The 17,575-nt window shown below is 51.4% G+C and overlaps 1 protein-coding gene across 3 annotated transcripts in view; it reads right to left on the bottom strand.

The window, feature by feature from the left end:
- The window catches only part of ACOX3 (acyl-CoA oxidase 3, pristanoyl), a 197,277-nt gene that overhangs the window by 163,026 nt on the left and 16,676 nt on the right, over positions 1-17,575 (bottom strand). For all 3 annotated transcript variants that reach the window (XM_075346850.1, XM_075346848.1, XM_075346849.1), the window contains exon 5: positions 14,514-14,603. In XM_075346850.1, the coding sequence (XP_075202965.1) occupies positions 14,514-14,603 (90 nt within the window). The remainder of the gene's footprint in view (positions 1-14,513; positions 14,604-17,575) is intronic.

Genomic DNA, 17,575 nt, shown 5'->3' with positions numbered 1-17,575 from the left:
TGCGATCGGCACATGGAGATAAGCATCCTTGATGTCGATCGATGCTAGGAAGTCTCCTTGAGACATCGAGGCGATGACCGAGCGGAGAGATTCCATCCGAAACTGTCTGGTTCTCACATGTCTGTTGAGCAGCTTGAGGTCCAGAACGGGACAGAATGACCCATCCTTTTTTGGCACCACGAACAAGTTGGAGTAAAATCCGCGACCACGTTCCTGAAGGGGAACGGGAATCACAACTCTTTCCATCTTTAGAGCGTCCACCGCCTGAAAAAGTGCGTCGGCCTGTGCGGGGGGTGGGGAGGTTCTGAAAAAACGAGCCGTAGGTCGAGAGCTGAACTCTATCCTGTAACCATGAGACAGAATGTCTCTCACCCATCGGTCTTGAACGTGTGGCCACCAGGCGTCGCCAAAGCGGGAGAGACTGCTACCGACCGAGGATGTGGCTAGATGAGGCCGAGAGTCATGAGGAGGCCGTCTTGGAGGCAGTGCCTCCTGCGGCCTTTTGGGGGCGTGACTTGGACCGCCACGCATAGGAGTTCCTCTGGCCTTTCTCCGGCCGGTTGGACGAAGAGGATTGGGGCTTGGCTGAGGGACGAAAGGACCGAAACCTCGATTGGATTTTTCTCTGCTGAGGTCTCTTAGGTTTGGACTGGGGTAAGGAGGAGTCCTTTCCCGAGGATTCCTTAATAATCTCATCCAACCGTTCGCCAAACAAACGTTCGCCAGAAAAAGACAAACCAGTTAAGAACGTTTTGGAAGCAGAGTCTGCTTTCCATTCACGCAGCCACATGGCCCTGCGGACTGCCACGGAGTTAGCGGATGCCACAGCCATATGGCTAGCAGAGTCCAGGACGGCGTTCATGGCGTAGGACGAAAATGCTGATGCCTGAGAGGTCAAGGAAGACACATGCGGAGCAGAATTCCACGTGACAGCATTAATCTCAGTCAGACATGCCGAGATTGCTTGGAGAGCGCACACAGCCGCAAAGGCCGGGGCAAAAGACGCGCCCGTGGCCTCATAAATAGACTTCACCAAGAGCTCTATCTGTCTGTCAGTGGCATCCTTCAGGGATGAGCCATCAGCAACAGACACAACGGACCTAGCAGCCAATCTAGAGACTGGCGGATCCACCTTGGGTGAGTGTGCCCAGCCCTTAACGACTTCAGGTGGAAAGGGATAACGCGTGTCAGAGTGCCTTTTAGCAAAACGCTTGTCCGGGACCGCTCTGGGCTTCTGGACAGCGTCCCTGAAGTTAGAGTGATCAAAGAACGTATTGCGCGTACGTTTGGGGAATCAAAATTGGTGTTTCTCCTGCTGAGAAGCCGACTCCTCTACAGGTGGAGGCGGGGAAGAGAGATCCAACACCTGGTTGATGGACGAAATAAGATCATTTACTAAGGCGTCCCCCTCAGGGTTAACAAGGTTGAGGGCGAAGTCAGGGTCAGAGCCCTGAGCTCCCACGTCCGCCTCGTCATCCTGAGAGTCCTCAAGCTGAGATCCAGAGCAGCGTGAGGAGGCCGGGGAAGAGTCCCAGCGAGGCCACTTAGCCGGTCTGGGACTGCGATCCGGGCAGGAGTCCTCTGCCTGGGACCTAGGGGCTATTCTGGGAGCGCGCTGCGGCGCGGACCGAGAAGGCCCTGGAGGAGACAAACTAACAGGGGCCGGGGCCTGTGAAGAGCCCGGTCTGGACTGCAATGCCTCAAGGAGCTTAGATGACCATTTGTCCATAGACTGTGCAATGGATTGAGAACGTGACTGAGAGAGTTTCTCCGCGAAAGAGTCCAATGACGGTGCGTCTGTCCCTGCAGCCTCCTCAGGAGGAGCAGGGGGATCTACATGAGCCGAGGGGCCCACAAGTGCCCTAGGCTCCGGCTGAGCAAGCGTGGCAGGAGTCGAGCATTGATCACAGTGAGGGTAGGTGGATCCCGCAGGCAACATAGCCCCACAAGAGGTACAGGCTGCGAAAAAAACCTGTGCCTTAGGGGCTTTGCTCCTTGTGGACGACATGCTATAAGCAATAAGTGTCCCTTAGAGAGCGACCACTGAGGGTATATGGGAAAGGGTTATACAGCCGTTCCGAATATATATAATATATATATAAATATATATATCACGGCACCCTAGGGGAACCAGCACCGGGTGACCGGTGTAGCTTACCAGCAGCTGGTGTCCTCCAGATTCCCTGTCGTGGGTCCCCCGGAGCTGTAGAGCTGTGCAGCTGCAGCATACACCGGCAGAATGCCAAACATGGCCGCCGGAGCTCTCAAGGGGGGAGTGGAGCCATGGGCGGCGCCGGCAAAAGGCGTAAATCTGGAGGCCCCATAGTGGTCAATGAGAGGGGAGGGGAGACATGCAAAGATACTCCAGCCCTCTGTCGGTAATCCCGCCCTTACCCCTGACAAGCAGGCCCGGGGGCGGGATTTTTCGCCACTAGGCCGCGATGAAGCCGGGGACTAAATTTAAGGCCGTGCCCGACAAGCAGGCACGGAAGTCCGATGAAAAAACAACGGACGGCGCTACTGGGGAGAAAGGCGACCTCTCTCCCCGTACCGTCCGCCCATGGGGACACAGAGTACCTTGAAGGTGCAGGGCCCGGTCCCTGGGGATGAAAACGCTCCGGTCCAGCAGGTTCCACCAGGGGCTGCGGATGGAGCCCGGTCTCAGCAGGTGAATGACCAGTGAGGCTCCCACTTCTCCCAGAGCCGCATAAAGGATGGTGAAGGAGACGGCATGTGGCTCCAGCCTTTGTACCGGCAAAGGGTACCTCAACCTTAACAACACCGCCGACATAGTGGGGTGAGAAGGGAGCATGCCGGGGACCCCATAGGGGGACCTCTTTTCTTCCATCTGTCATACTATGTATGAGAAATCTTTTTTTTTTTTTTTTTCTATGAGTGGATGTGTGCCTCCTTCCACACAAAGCATAAAACTGGAGGAGCCCGTGGTCCACGGGAGGGTGTATAGGAAGAGGGGAGGGGTTACACTTTTTTAAAAGTGTAATATTTTAAGTGGCCTCCGGAGGCAGAAGCTATACACCCAATTGTCTGGGTCTCCCAATGGAGCGACAAAGAAATATTTACCGAAATTGTGGCCAAAAGTTTTGAGACTGACACAAATTTTGTTTTTCACACAGTTCGCTGCTTTATTCTATACTAAAGTACAATTATAAGTATTTTATAAGTTTTTATACTTTTATTGTCAAATACATCAAGTTAATGTAAAGATTCAATATTTAAAGTGTTGTGCCATATGTTTTCTACCCTTTACTCTGGCAGCTGGATATCAGTGTCTGGGCCAAATCCTGACCAATGACCCAATCTTGTCTAATCAGTGATTGCAGTTTATTACAATTTCTTTTTTGTTTTTTTTCTCAATTTTGGTTTCCATCATGCTCGAAAAAAAAAAGTATCATCACCAAATTGCTCCTGGGTCATTGAGAGATCGAGCCTAGGGAACGCATGAGCACCTTGCTAAGATGTCCCCAGCCTATCGCTGGGAGGCACCAGGTATTTAAGGCTCCCTCCGCCTCGATGGGAGGAGCCATAGTTTTGCATTAGGATTTGATCCTATCTTGGTACCAGTACCAGTCTGTATCCCGCACCTGTGTCTGTACCAGTCTGTATCCCGCACCTGCGTCTGTACCAGTCTGTATCCTACACCTGTGTCCGTACCAGTCTGTATCCTGCACCTGTGTCTGTACCAGTCTGTATCCCGCACCTGTGTCTGTACCAGTCTGTATCCTGCACCTGTGTCCGTACCAGTCTGTATCCTGCACCTGTGTCCGTACCAGTCTGTATCATGCACCTGTGTCTGTACCAGTCTGTATCCTACACCTGTGTCTGTACCAGTCTGTATCCCGCACCTGTGTCTGTACCAGTCTGTATCCCGCACCTGTGTCTGTACCAGTCTGTATCCTGCACCTGTGTCCGTACCAGTCTGTATCCTGCACCTGTGTCTGTACCAGTCTGTATCCCGCACCTGTGTCTGTACCAGTCTGTATCCCGCACCTGTGTCTGTACCAGTCTGTATCCTGCACCTGTGTCTGTACCAGTCTGTATCCTGCACCTGTGTCTGTACCAGTCTGTATCCCGCACCTGTGTCTGTACCAGTCTGTATCCCGCACCTGTGTCTGTACCAGTCTGTATCCTGCACCTGTGTCTGTACCAGTCTGTATCCGGCACCTGTGTCCGTACCAGTCTGTATCCTGCACCTGTGTCTGTACCAGTCTGTATCCCGCACCTGTGTCTGTACCAGTCTGTATCCCGCACCTGTGTCTGTACCAGTCTGTATCCTGCACCTGTGTCCGTACCAGTCTGTATCCTGCACCTGTGTCTGTACCAGTCTGTATCCCGCACCTGTGTCTGTACCAGTCTGTATCCCGCACCTGTGTCTGTACCAGTCTGTATCCTGCACCTGTGTCTGTACCAGTCTGTATCCCGCACCTGTGTCTGTACCAGTCTGTATCCTGCACCTGTGTCTGTACCAGTCTGTATCCTGCTCCTGTGTCTGTACCAGTCTGTATCCCGCACCTGTGTCCGTACCAGTCTGTATCCTGCTCCTGTGTCCGTACCAGTCTGTATCCTACACCTGTGTCTGTACCAGTCTGTATCCCGCACCTGTGTCCGTACCAGTCTGTATCCTGCTCCTGTGTCCGTACCAGTCTTTATCCTACACCTGTGTCTGTACCAGTCTGTATCCTACACCTGTGTCTGTACCAGTCTGTATCCTGCTCCTGTGTCCATACCAGTCTGCATCCTGCACCTGTGTCTGTACCAGTCTGCATCCTGCACCTGTGTCCGTACCAGTCTGTATCCTGCACCTGTGTCCGTACCAGTCTGTATCCTGCACCTGTGTCCGTACCAGTCTGTATCCTGCACCTGTGTCTGTACCAGTCTGTATCCTACACCTGTGTCCATACCAGTCTGTATCTTGCACCTGTGTCCATACCAGTCTGTATCCTGCACCTGTGTCCATACCAGTCTGTATCCTGCACCTGTGTCTGTACCAGTCTGTATCCTACACCTGTGTCTGTACCAGTCTGTATCCTGCACCTATGTCTGTACCAGTCTGTATCTTGCACCTGTGTCTGTACCAGTCTGCATCCTGCACCTGCGTTCGTACCAGTCGGCATCCCGCACCTGTGTCCGTACCAGTCTGTATCCCGCACCTGTGTCCATACCAGTCGGTATCCCGCACCTGTGTCCATACCAGTCGGCATCCCGCACCTGTGTCCGTAACAATTGGCATCCCGCACCTGTGTCCATACCAGTCTGCATCCCGCACCTGTGTCTATACCTACCTGTACCTGTCATCCTGTCTGCCGTCCCGGTTGCACCTGTGTTCGATGTACTGTGCCTGATGTCCCTTGCCTGGTGACCTGAGCCAGATGACCCATGCTGGAAATTCCTTACCTGCCTCTGCCCATCCAGTCATTCCCATTCAAACTGTGTCTTGTGTTCACCCATTTGTCCCGCCAGCCCTGTGTCTGCTCTACCTGTCCTACTGTCTCCCTGCTGAACTCATCTGCCACAGTCCCGGTTACTGCCCTGGGAGTGGCACCTGCCGTTCTGCCTTGCGGCGGGTGCTTAGTTAAGCCCCTCCCATGAGAGAGTAAGCCTGGATCCCCCATGTGGTCCAGCAGGTCCACTCGCATTCGCTGCCTTCACCAGCAGTGAAAGTTAAAATTGCAATATATAGAAAAATCATGTTCTCTAATGCATGCCAGCCACAGACTGGTCTTAACAAAAGCACTGTAATGGTGAGCATGTGAGACTCTAGAAACCCCCTCCACTGCTATTGCACAGCGCGTCCAATCGTTGGGGCTGATGGGCACGTAGAATAGTGTTGCGCCCCATCCGTGCCTTTAAAGTGCTGCTGTCGATGATAACAACGGCACATAAAGAAGGGAATTTTGTTTACTTACCGTAAATTCCTTTTATTCTAGCTCCTATTGGGAGACCCAGACAATTGGGTGTATAGCTTCTGCCTCCGGAGGCCACACAAAGTATTACACTTTAAAAAGTGTAACCCCTCCCCTCTGCCTATACACCCTCCCGTGCATCACGGGCTCCTCAGTTTTGGTGCAAAAGCAGGAAGGAGGAAACTTATAAATTGGTCTAAGGTAAATTCAATCCGAAGGATGTTCGGAGAACTGAAACCATGAACCAAAGAACAATTCAACATGAACAACATGTGTACACAAAAGAACAACAGCCCGAAGGGAACAGGGGCGGGTGCTGGGTCTCCCAATAGGAGCTAGAAGAAAAGGAATTTACGGTAAGTAAACAAAATTCCCTTCTTCTTTGTCGCTCCATTGGGAGACCCAGACAATTGGGACGTCCAAAAGCAGTCCCTAGGTGGGTAAAAGAATACCCCAATAAAAAGAGCCGACAACGGCTCCCTCTTACAGGTGGGCAACCGCCGCCTGAAGGACTCGCCTACCTAGGCTGGCATCTGCCGAAGCATAGGTATGCACCTGATAGTGTTTCGTGAAAGTGTGCAGACTCGACCAGGTAGCCGCCTGACACACCTGCTGAGCCGTAGCCTGGTGCCGCAATGCCCAGGATGCACCCACGGCTCTGGTAGAATGGGCTTTCAGCCCTGCAGGAATCGGAAGCCCAGAAGAACGGTAGGCTTCAAGAATCGGTTCCTTGATCCACCGAGCCAAGGTTGACTTGGAAGCCTGCGACCCCTTACGCTGGCCAGCGACAAGGACAAAGAGCGCATCAGAACGGCGCAGGGGCGCCGTGCGAGAAATGTAGAGCCGGAGTGCTCTCACTAGATCTAACAAATGCAACTCCTTTTCACATTGGTGAACTGGATGAGGACAAAAAGAAGGTAAGGAGATATCCTGATTGAGATGAAAAGGGGATACCACCTTAGGGAGAAATTCCGGGACCGGACGCAGAACCACCTTATCCTGGTGAAAAACCAGGAAGGGAGCTTTGCATGACAGCGCTGCCAACTCCGACACTCTACGGAGCGATGTGACTGCCACTAGAAAGACCACCTTCTGTGAAAGACGTGAAAGGGAGACATCCCGCAGTGGCTCGAAAGGTGGTTTCTGAAGAGCCTTTAGCACTCTGTTAAGATCCCATGGTTCCAGCGGCCTCTTGTAAGGTGGGACTATGTGGCAAACTCCCTGCAGGAACGTGCGTACCTGCGGAAGCCTGGCTAGACGCTTTTGAAAAAATACGGATAGCGCCGATACTTGTCCCTTGAGAGAGCCGAGAGACAACCCCTTGTCCATTCCGGATTGAAGGAAAGAAAGAAAAGTGGGTAAGGCAAACGGCCAGGGGGTAAAACCCTGATCAGAGCACCAGGATAAGAAGATCCTCCAAGTCCTATGATAGATCTTGGCGGACGTTGGTTTCCTGGCCTGTCTCATAGTGGCAATGACATCTTGAGATAAGCCTGAGGACGCTAGTAGCCAGGACTCAATGGCCACACAGTCAGGTTGAGGGCCGCAGAATTCAGATGGAAAAATGGCCCTTGAGACAGCAAGTCTGGTCGGTCTGGGAGTGCCCACGGTTGACCCACCGTGAGGTGCCACAGATCCGGGTACCACGACCTCCTCGGCCAGTCTGGAGCGACGAGGATGGCGCGGCGGCAGTCGGACTTGATCTTGTGTAACACTCTGGGCAGCAGTGCCAGAGGAGGAAATACATAAGGCAGTCGAAACTGCGACCAATCCTGAACTAATGCGTCCGCCGCCAGAGCTCTGTGATCTTGAGACCGTGCCATGAATGCCGGGACTTTGTTGTTGTGCCGAGACGCCATGAGGTCGACGTCCGGCGTCCCCCAGCGGCAACAGATCTCTTGAAACACGTCCGGGTGAAGAGACCATTCCCCTGCGTCCATGCCCTGGCGACTGAGAAAGTCTGCTTCCCAGTTTTCTACGCCCGGGATGTGAACTGCGGAGATGGTGGAGGCTGTGGCTTCCACCCACAGCAGAATCCGCCGAACTTCTTGGAAGGCTTGACGGCTGCGCGTGCCGCCCTGGTGGTTGATGTACGCGACCGCCGTGGCGTTGTCCGACTGTATGCGGATCTGCCTGCCCTCCAGCCACCGATGGAACGCCTTTAGGGCTAGGTACACTGCCCTTATCTCCAGAACATTGATCTGAAGGGAGGACTCTGTCGGAGTCCAGGTTCCCTGAGCCCTGTGGTGGAGAAAAACCGCTCCCCACCCTGACAGACTCGCGTCCGTCGTGACCACAGCCCAGGATGGGGGCAGGAAGGATTTTCCCTTCGACAGAGAAGTCGGAAGAAGCCACCACTGAAGAGAGGTTTTGGCTGCCAGAGAAAGGGAGACGTTCCTGTCTAGGGACGTTGACCTCCTGTCCCATTTGCGGAGAATGTCCCATTGGAGTGGACGCAGATGAAACTGCGCAAAGGGGACTGCCTCCATCGCTGCCACCATCTTCCCCAGGAAGTGCATGAGGCGCCTCAAGGGGTGTGACTGGGCCCGAAGGAGAGAGTGCACCCCAGCTTGCAGCGAACGCTGTTTGTCCAGCGGAAGCTTGACTATCGCTGAGAGAGTATGAAACTCCATCCCGAGGTAAGTCAGTGATTGGGCCGGAGTCAATTTTGACTTTGGGAAATTGATGATCCACCCGAACCTCTGGAGAGTCTCCAGAGCAACGGCCAGGCTGTGTTGACATGCCACCCGGGAGGGTGCCTTGACCAGGAGATCGTCTAAGTAAGGGATCACCGAGTGGCCCTGAGTGCAGGACTGCCACAACGGATGCCATGACCTTGGTGAAGACCCGTGGGGCTGTCGCCAGGCCGAAAGGCAGTGCCACAAACTGAAGGTGTTCGTCCCCAATGGCGAAAACGCAGGAAGCGTTGATGCTCTGGTGCGATCGGCACATGGAGATAGGCATCCCTGATGTCGATTGATGCTAGGAAGTCTCCTTGTGACATCGAAGCGATGACAGAGCGGAGGGATTCCATGCGAAACCGTCTGGTTCTCACATGTCTGTTGAGCAATTTGAGGTCCAAAACGGGACGGAATGATCCGTCCTTTTTTGGCACCACGAACAGGTTGGAGTAAAAACCGCGACCCCGTTCCTGAAGGGGAACGGGGATCACAACTCCTTCTGTCTTCAGAGTGTCCACCGCCTGAGCAAGTGCATCGGCTCGCTCGGGGGGCGGAGATGTTCTGAAGAAACGAGTCGGAGGACGAGAGCAGAACTCTATCCTGTAACCGTGAGACAGAATGTCTCTCACCCATCGGTCTTGGACATGTGGCCACCAGGCGTCGCCAAAGCGGGAGAGCCTGTCACCGACCGAGGATGCGGTTTGTGGAGGCCGAAAGTCATGAGGAGGCCGCCTTGGAGACAGTGCCTCCGGCGGTCTTTGGAGGACGTGACTTAGACCGCCATGCAGAAGAGTTCCTCTGGCTCTTCTGTGGCCTGTTGGACGAGGATGATTGGGATCTGGCTGAGGGCCGAAAGGACCGAAACCTCGCCTGAATTTTCCGTTGCTGAGGTCTTTTTGGCTTGGATTGGGGTAAGGACGAGTCCTTTCCCTTAGATTGCTTAATAATTTCATCCAGTTGCTCGCCAAACAATCGGTCGCCAGAAAAAGGCAAACCGGTCAAGAACTTCTTGGAAGCAGTGTCTGCCTTCCATTCGCGCAGCCACATCGCCCTGCGGACTGCCACCGAATTGGCGGATGCTACCGCTGTACGGCTAGCAGAGTCCAGGACGGCGTTCATGGCGTAGGACGAAAAAGCCGACGTCTGAGAAGTCAAAGACGCTACTTGCGGAGCAGAGGTACGTGTGACCGCATTAATCTCAGACAGACAAGCTGAGATAGCTTGGAGTGCCCACACGGCTGCAAAGGCCGGGGCGAAAGACGCGCCTGTGGCTTCAAAGATGGATTTCATTAGGAGCTCTATCTGCCTGTCAGTGGCATCCTTGAGCGATGAACCGTCAGCCACTGCTACTACGGATCTAGCCGCCAGTCTAGAGACTGGACGATCCACCTTGGGACATTGAGCCCAACCCTTGACTACGTCAGAGGGGAAGGGGTAACGTGTGTCATTAAGGCGCTTAGTAAAGCGCTTGTCCGGAAATGCTCTGTGCTTCTGGACAGCATCTCTGAAGTTAGAGTGATCGAAAAAAGCACTCCGTGTACGTTTGGGAAACCTAAACTGGTGTTTCTCCTGCTGTGAAGCCGACTCCTCCACAGGTAGAGGCGGGGGAGATAGATCTAGCACCTGGTTGATTGACGCTATAAGGTCATTTACTATGGCGTTCCCTTCAGGTGTATCAAGATTGAGAGCAACGTCAGGGTCAGAGCCCTGGGCTGCGACCTCTGCCTCATCCTCCAGAGAGTCCTCAAGCTGAGACCCCGAACAGCGTGATGAAGTCGGGGAAGATTCCCAGCGAGCCTGTTTAGCCGGTCTGGGACTGCGGTCCGTGCCGGAGTCCTCCACGTGATACCTAGGGGCCACCCCAGGAGCATGCTGCGGTGCAGACCGAGAGGGGCCTGGGGACGATGACCCCGCAGTGCCCGGGGCCTGTGTAAGGGCCGGTCTGGACTGTAAGGCTTCTAGTATATTAGCAGACCATTTGTCCATAGACTGAGCCATGGATTGTGAAAGTGACTCAGAGAGTTTCTCAGCTAAAACTGCAAACTCTGATCCTGCCGCCTGGACAGGGGAGGCCGGCGGTTCTACCTGGGCCGAGGGTCCCACCAGTGCCCGAGGCTCCGGCTGAGCGAGTGCCACAGGGCCCGAGCATTGCTCACAGTGAGGGTAGGTGGAACCTGCAGGTAGCATAGCCGCACAAGAGGTACAGGTTGCAAAATAACCCTGTGTCTTGGCACCCTTGCTCCTTGTGATCGACATGCTGTTCTCTCCTAGGAGAGTAATCACTGAGGGTATATAGCCAAAGGCTAAACACTGCGGCCGAACCTAGAAAATGTATACAAATATAATATATATATATATATATATACAGTTCGGCACCCTAGGGGGACCAGCACCGTGTGACCGGTGTGGCTTACCGACCGCCCAGAGCGGTGTGTGTCCACCAAATCCCCTGCCTTGGGTCTCCCAGAGCTGCAGCCAGAAGTCCTCCACCGGCAGAATGTGATTAAAACATGGCTGCCGGCGTTCTAAGGGGAGGAGGGAGCCGTGGGCGTGATCAATAAAGTGCGGGAATCTGGTGCCCCAGAGTGATGAGTGAGGGGGGAGGAGGATACTAGAGTATGCTCCAGCCCTCACAGTCGGCGTCAGGCCGACCGTCCCGCCCTTACCCCTGACTGGCAGGCCCGGGGGCGGGAGTTTAATGCACTAGGCCGCAAAAGCCGGGGACTAAATTTAATACCGCGGCCGGCAAGCAGGCGCGGTCGGCGCGGTAGTCCCGATCGTCACACAAAAACAGCAGCCGCTGCAGCGTCTGAGACCAAGTGCTCCATGCACCGTCCCCAAGGGGACACAGAGTACCTTTATGATGCAGGGCCTGTCCCTGATGATACTCAGTCTCCTGTCCGTCAGAATCCCACAGGGGCTGCGGAGGGAGCCCGGTCCCAGTGCCTGGATGACCGGTTAGGATCCCACTTCTCCCAGGACCTCTAAGGGATGGGGAAGGAAAACGGCATGTGGCTCCAGCCTTTGTACCCGCAATGGGTACCTCAACCTTAACAGCACCGCCGACTTAGTGGGGTGAGAAGGGAGCATGCCGGGGGCCCTGGGGCCCTCTTTTCTTCCATCCGATATAATCAGCAGCTGCTGCTGACTAAAATGTGGAGCTTGAGTGAATGTGTGCCTCCTTCAACACAAAGCACAAAACTGAGGAGCCCGTGATGCACGGGAGGGTGTATAGGCAGAGGGGAGGGGTTACACTTTTTAAAGTGTAATACTTTGTGTGGCCTCCGGAGGCAGAAGCTATACACCCAATTGTCTGGGTCTCCCAATGGAGCGACAAAGAAAAAAAGTTTTCTACTACTAATATGATCTCCATTTTTCTATCCTAACTCTTCCTAACTAACACTTTCCTAATATACTTCTTCTATATACTCTGCTCCTCTAAACTGATCTCTAATGCTTGTAAACACCTTTATTGTTGTTATAGGTTTGATATTTCCAGCTGTAGACCAGAATTGGACCAAAAGAGCAATGCACATCACTGGTGTGGCCTGAGAGGAGAGTTAGGTATGATCTGCCCCTCATAAACTGCTTTTACTTATAGAGAGGCAGCCCCACCCCCACTAGTGACATGCCCTGCTTAGGTGGTCTTATTCCGGTCTGCAGTGAGAAGAATTAAAACTACAACAACAGTAAAGGTGTTTACCAACGTCTTAGAGACAAACTTACAGGAGCAGAGTAGATAGCAGAAATATCTTAGGAAAATGTTAGTTAGGAAGAGTTAGGATAAAAGAAAGGGGATCACATTAGTAGTGGAAAACCTCATTAAATACAGTTAGGTCCAGAAATATTTGGACAGTGACACAAGTTTTGTTATTTTAGCTGTTTACAAAAACATGTTCAGAAATACAATTATATATATAATATGGGCTGAAAGTGCACACTCCCAGCTGCAATATGAGAGTTTTCACATCCAAATCGGAGAAAGGGTTTAGGAATCATAGCTCTGTAATGCATAGCCTCCTCTTTTTCAAGGGACAAAAAGTAATTGGACAAGGGACTCTAAAGGCCCTGTCACACACAGAGATAAATCTGCGGCAGATCTGTGGTTGCAGTGAAATTGTGGACAATCAGTGCCAGGTTTGTGGCTGTGTACAAATGGAACAATATGTCCATGATTTCACTGCAACCACAGATCTGCCAAAGATTTATCTCTGTGTGTGACGGGGCCTTAAGGGCTGCAATTAACTCTGAAGGCGTCTCCCTCGTTAACCTGTAATCAATGCAGTAGTTAAAAGGTCTGGGGTTGATTACAGGTGTGTCGTTTTGCATTTGGAAGCTGTTGCTGTGACCAGACAACATGCGGTCTAAGGAACTCTTAATTGAGGTGAAGCAGAACATCCTGAGGCTGAAAAAAAAGAAAAAATCCATCAGAGAGATAGCAGACATGCTTGGAGTAGCAAAATCAACAGTCGGGTACATTCTGAGAAAAAAGGAATTGACTGGTGAGCTTGGGAACTCAAAAAGGCCTGGGCGTCCACGGATGACAACAGTGGTGGATGATCGCCGCATACTTTCTTTGGTGAAGAAGAACCCGTTCACAACATCAACTGAAGTCCAGAACACTCTCAGTGAAGTAGGTGTATCTGTCTCTAAGTCAACAGTAAAGAGAAGACTCCATGAAAGTAAATACAAAGGGTTCACATCTAGATGCAAACCATTCATCAATTCCAAAAATATACAGGCCAGAGTTAAATTTGCTGAAAAACACCTCATGAAGCCAGCTCAGTTCTGGAAAAGTATTCTATGGACAGATGAGACAAAGATCAACCTGTACCAGAATGATGGGAAGAAAAAAGTTTGGAGAAGAAAGGGAACGGCACATGATCCAAGGCACACCACATCCTCTGTAAAACACGGTGGAGGCAACGTGATGGCATGGGCATGCATGGCTTTCAATGGCACTGGGTCACTTGTGTTTATTGATGACATAACAGCAGACAAGAGTAGCCGGATGAATTCTGAAGTGTACCGGGATATACTTTCAGCCCAGATTCAGCCAAATGCCGCAAAGTTGATCGGACGGCGCTTCATAGTACAGATGGACAATGACCCCAAGCATACAGCCAAAGCTACCCAGGAGTTCATGAGTGCAAAAAAGTGGAACATTCTGCAATGGCCAAGTCAATCACCAGATCTTAACCCAATTGAGCATGCATTTCACTTGCTCAAATCCAGACTTAAGACGGAAAGACCCACAAACAAGCAAGACCTGAAGGCTGCGGCTGTAAAGGCCTGGCAAAGCATTAAGAAGGAGGAAACCCAGCGTTTGGTGATGTCCATGGGTTCCAGACTTAAGGCAGTGATTGCCTCCAAAGGATTCGCAACAAAATATTGAAAATAAAAATATTTTGTTTGGGTTTGGTTTATTTGTCCAATTACTTTTGACCTCCTAAAATGTGGAGTGTTTGTAAAGAAATGTGTACAATTCCTACAATTTCTATCAGATATTTTTGTTCAAACCTTCAAATTAAACGTTACAATCTGCACTTGAATTCTGTTGTAGAGGTTTCATTTCAAATCCAATGTGGTGGCATGCAGAGCCCAACTCGCGAAAATTGTGTCACTGTCCAAATATTTCTGGACCTAACTGTAGTTGACAGCAGAAGGCAAGGGCAGATGATGGCTGAATAAAGCGTCCATCACTGGCCTCAGCTTCTGAGCCTCCACCAAAGAAGGTATCACGTGAAGTCCGATAGTAACTAGGTTCATTTCAACACGCAAGAAAGGAAAACAATGTAGTAAATATTAGACAATGGACATCCCAGGTTTTACCAGAGCAAGATACAGAGTTTTCAGGAACTACAGACAGAACAGAGGTGCAGTGATTGGATGCCGTCTGCTCTCGTCTTACCTTGGTGGAAGCATCGAAGAACGCAGTTGTTCGAACAGCCTTTGTGTTACTGCCATGACTGAGTTCTGTGAGGGCAAAGCAGCCAAATATCTACAAGAAGACAATGACACATTAAACACAAACCCAGGCAAGAAAAGGAAGAGGCGATTATGGATCTAAATATCACATTTATATACCGTGCAGGGGATGTTATCATGTATTTAAAAATCAAGTTAAAAAAAATGTAATCTGTGAATGTAATCTTACACTGATCGTTAGTAGGTTATGAAATTTAAAGGGACTGTACGGTCACTTAAAATATTAAAAAAAAATGTTTTACTAACTTTAACCTTCCACTGCCTCTACTTTTCCAACGCTTCCCGGGACCCCTGCCATCCTCTACCCTTCCTGCTCAATCCAGGAAAACGTGTAAAAGTAGGAGACAGTAATGTGTAGGTCACTACAGTGGTCACATGTCTACCTAGATAAAGCAGATCAGCTCTTTACTTTGTGTTCAGTCACATTTGTGACCACTGCAGGCGATCACGGACAGTTACAGTGGCTGCGGCGATCACTTGTTCAGAAGGAGCAGGTCATAAAAGTCCGTGGAGCCTCTGTTAGGAGTCTCGACACAGAAACTAGCCAGATATCCATCCGGGAAGGACGTAGCCAAGGAGTGGCTCTTTTTAGGAAACCACCGTAACCACCATATTAAGGGCAATGCACCTAGGATTTCACTGTGTTGAGCGCCCTTGTTGGCTGCCGGCAGTGTTTTCTCTGGATGGTCTCCCCGAGATCAGTGATTATTTTGTCTTGTTGGTCTACTAGGCATTGCTCCCACCTGACCAGAATCGTACTCCACACTGATGAGGGGCAATACCCCGAAACAGCTGTCTGTGGATGGATTCCTGGCCTTGGTATTTCCCTTGTCATATCTTTAAACTTGTCAAAGAGTTGGATATTGACTAAAAGGGACACTTAATATGGTGGTTATGGTGGTTTCCTAAAAAGAGCCACTCCTTGGCTAGGTCCTTCCCGGAGGGATATCTGGCTAGTTTCTGTGTCGAGACTCCTAACAGAGGCTCCACGGACTTTTTTGATTTGCATATTTCCCAGGGAGCAATGCACCTAGGATTTCACTGTGTTGAGCGCCCTCGTTGGGTGCTGGCAGTGTTTTCTCTGGCTGGCCTCCCCGAGATCAGTGATTGTTTTGTCCAGAAGGTGCAGGTAGCAGAGACCAGCTGGGATCTGGGAAGTGTTGTAAAGGTTTTACACCAATACTTACTCCTTAAGGCCCCGTTACACGCAACGACAGATCTAACGATATATCGCCGGGGTCACAGATTCCGTGACGCACATCCGGCATCGTTAGCGACATTGTTGCGTGTGACACGCATGAACGACTGTTAATGATGGAAAATACTCACCAAATCGTCCATCGTTGACACGTCGTTCATTTTCATAAATTCATTGATTGTTAAGGACGCAGGTTGTTTGTCGTTTCCGAGGCAGCAGACATCGCTATGTGTGACACCTCGGGAACGACAAACTACAGCTTACCTGCGGCCGTCGGAAGGAGGTGGGTGGGATGTTACGGCTGCTCATCTCCGCCCCTCCGCTTCTATTGGGCGGCCGCTTAGTGATGCTGCTGTGACGCCGCATGAACCACCCCCTTAGAAAGGAGGCGGTTCTCCGGCAACAGCGACGTCGCTAGGCAGGTAAGTATGTGTGACGGCTCCGAACGATATTGTGCGCCATGGACAGCGATTTGCCCGTGACGCACAACTGACGGGGGCGGGTACGCACGCTAGTGATATCGTAAGCGATATCGCTGCGTTTAACACCCCCTTTAGCCAAACGAGTGGCGAAGGATTCTCTTTTCCTAGTGATTGTAGGCCGTGCATCCCTGTGAACGCTGCAGTCAATCAGCAGGCGTGTGCCATATGTGGCTGCAATATATTCTGCTGGTAGCTCCATTTCATTAACTCTTGGGACAACATTATTAACAAACCCCGAAAAAACAGAACAAGTAGATCCGAAAAGAAGGGAATTTTGTTTACTTACCGTAAATTCCTTTTCTTCTAGCTCCAATTGGGAGACCCAGACAATTGGGTGTATAGGCTATGCCTCCGGAGGCCGCACAAAGTATTACACTAAAAGTGTAAAGCCCCTCCCCTTCTGCCTATACACCCCCCGTGCTCCCACGGGCTCCTCAGTTTTGGTGCAAAAGCAAGAAGGAGGAAAAAATTATAAACTGGTTTAAAGTAAATTCAATCCGAAGGAATATCGGAGAACTGAAACCATTCAACATGAACAACATGTGTACACAAAAAAACAGGGGCGGGTGCTGGGTCTCCCAATTGGAGCTAGAAGAAAAGGAATTTACGGTAAGTAAACAAAATTCCCTTCTTCTTTGTCGCTCCATTGGGAGACCCAGACAATTGGGACGTCCAAAAGCAGTCCCTGGGTGGGTAAAATAATACCTCGTAATAGAGCCGTAAAACGGCCCCTTCCTACAGGTGGGCAACCGCCGCCTGAAGGACTCGTCTACCTAGGCTGGCATCCGCCGAAGCATAGGTATGCACCTGATAGTGTTTCGTGAAAGTGTGCAGGCTCGACCAGGTAGCCGCCTGACACACCTGCTGAGCCGTAGCCTGGTGCCTCAAGGCCCAGGACGCGCCCACGGCTCTGGTAGAATGGGCCTTCAGCCCTGAGGGAACCGGAAGCCCAGCAGAACGGTAAGCTTCGAGAATTGGCTCCTTGATCCACCGAGCCAGGGTTGATTTGGAAGCCTGTGACCCTTTACGCTGGCCAGCGACAAGGACAAAGAGTGCATCCGAGCGGCGCAGGGGCGCCGTACGAGAAATGTAGAGTCTGAGTGCTCTCACCAGATCTAACAAGTGCAAATCCTTTTCACATTGGTGAACTGGATGAGGACAAAAAGAGGGTAAGGAGATATCCTGATTGAGATGAAAGGGGGATACCACCTTTGGGAGAAATTCCGGAACCGGACGCAGAACCACCTTGTCCTGGTGAAACACCAGGAAAGGGGCTTTGCACGACAACGCTGCTAGCTCAGACAC

The sequence above is a fragment of the Anomaloglossus baeobatrachus genome, chromosome 1 (genome assembly GCF_048569485.1).
Source record: "Anomaloglossus baeobatrachus isolate aAnoBae1 chromosome 1, aAnoBae1.hap1, whole genome shotgun sequence".
Classification (NCBI taxonomy): Eukaryota; Metazoa; Chordata; class Amphibia; order Anura; family Aromobatidae; genus Anomaloglossus; species Anomaloglossus baeobatrachus.
Note: the sequence above shows the minus strand (reverse complement) of the source record. Positions and strands in the feature narration are given on the sequence as shown.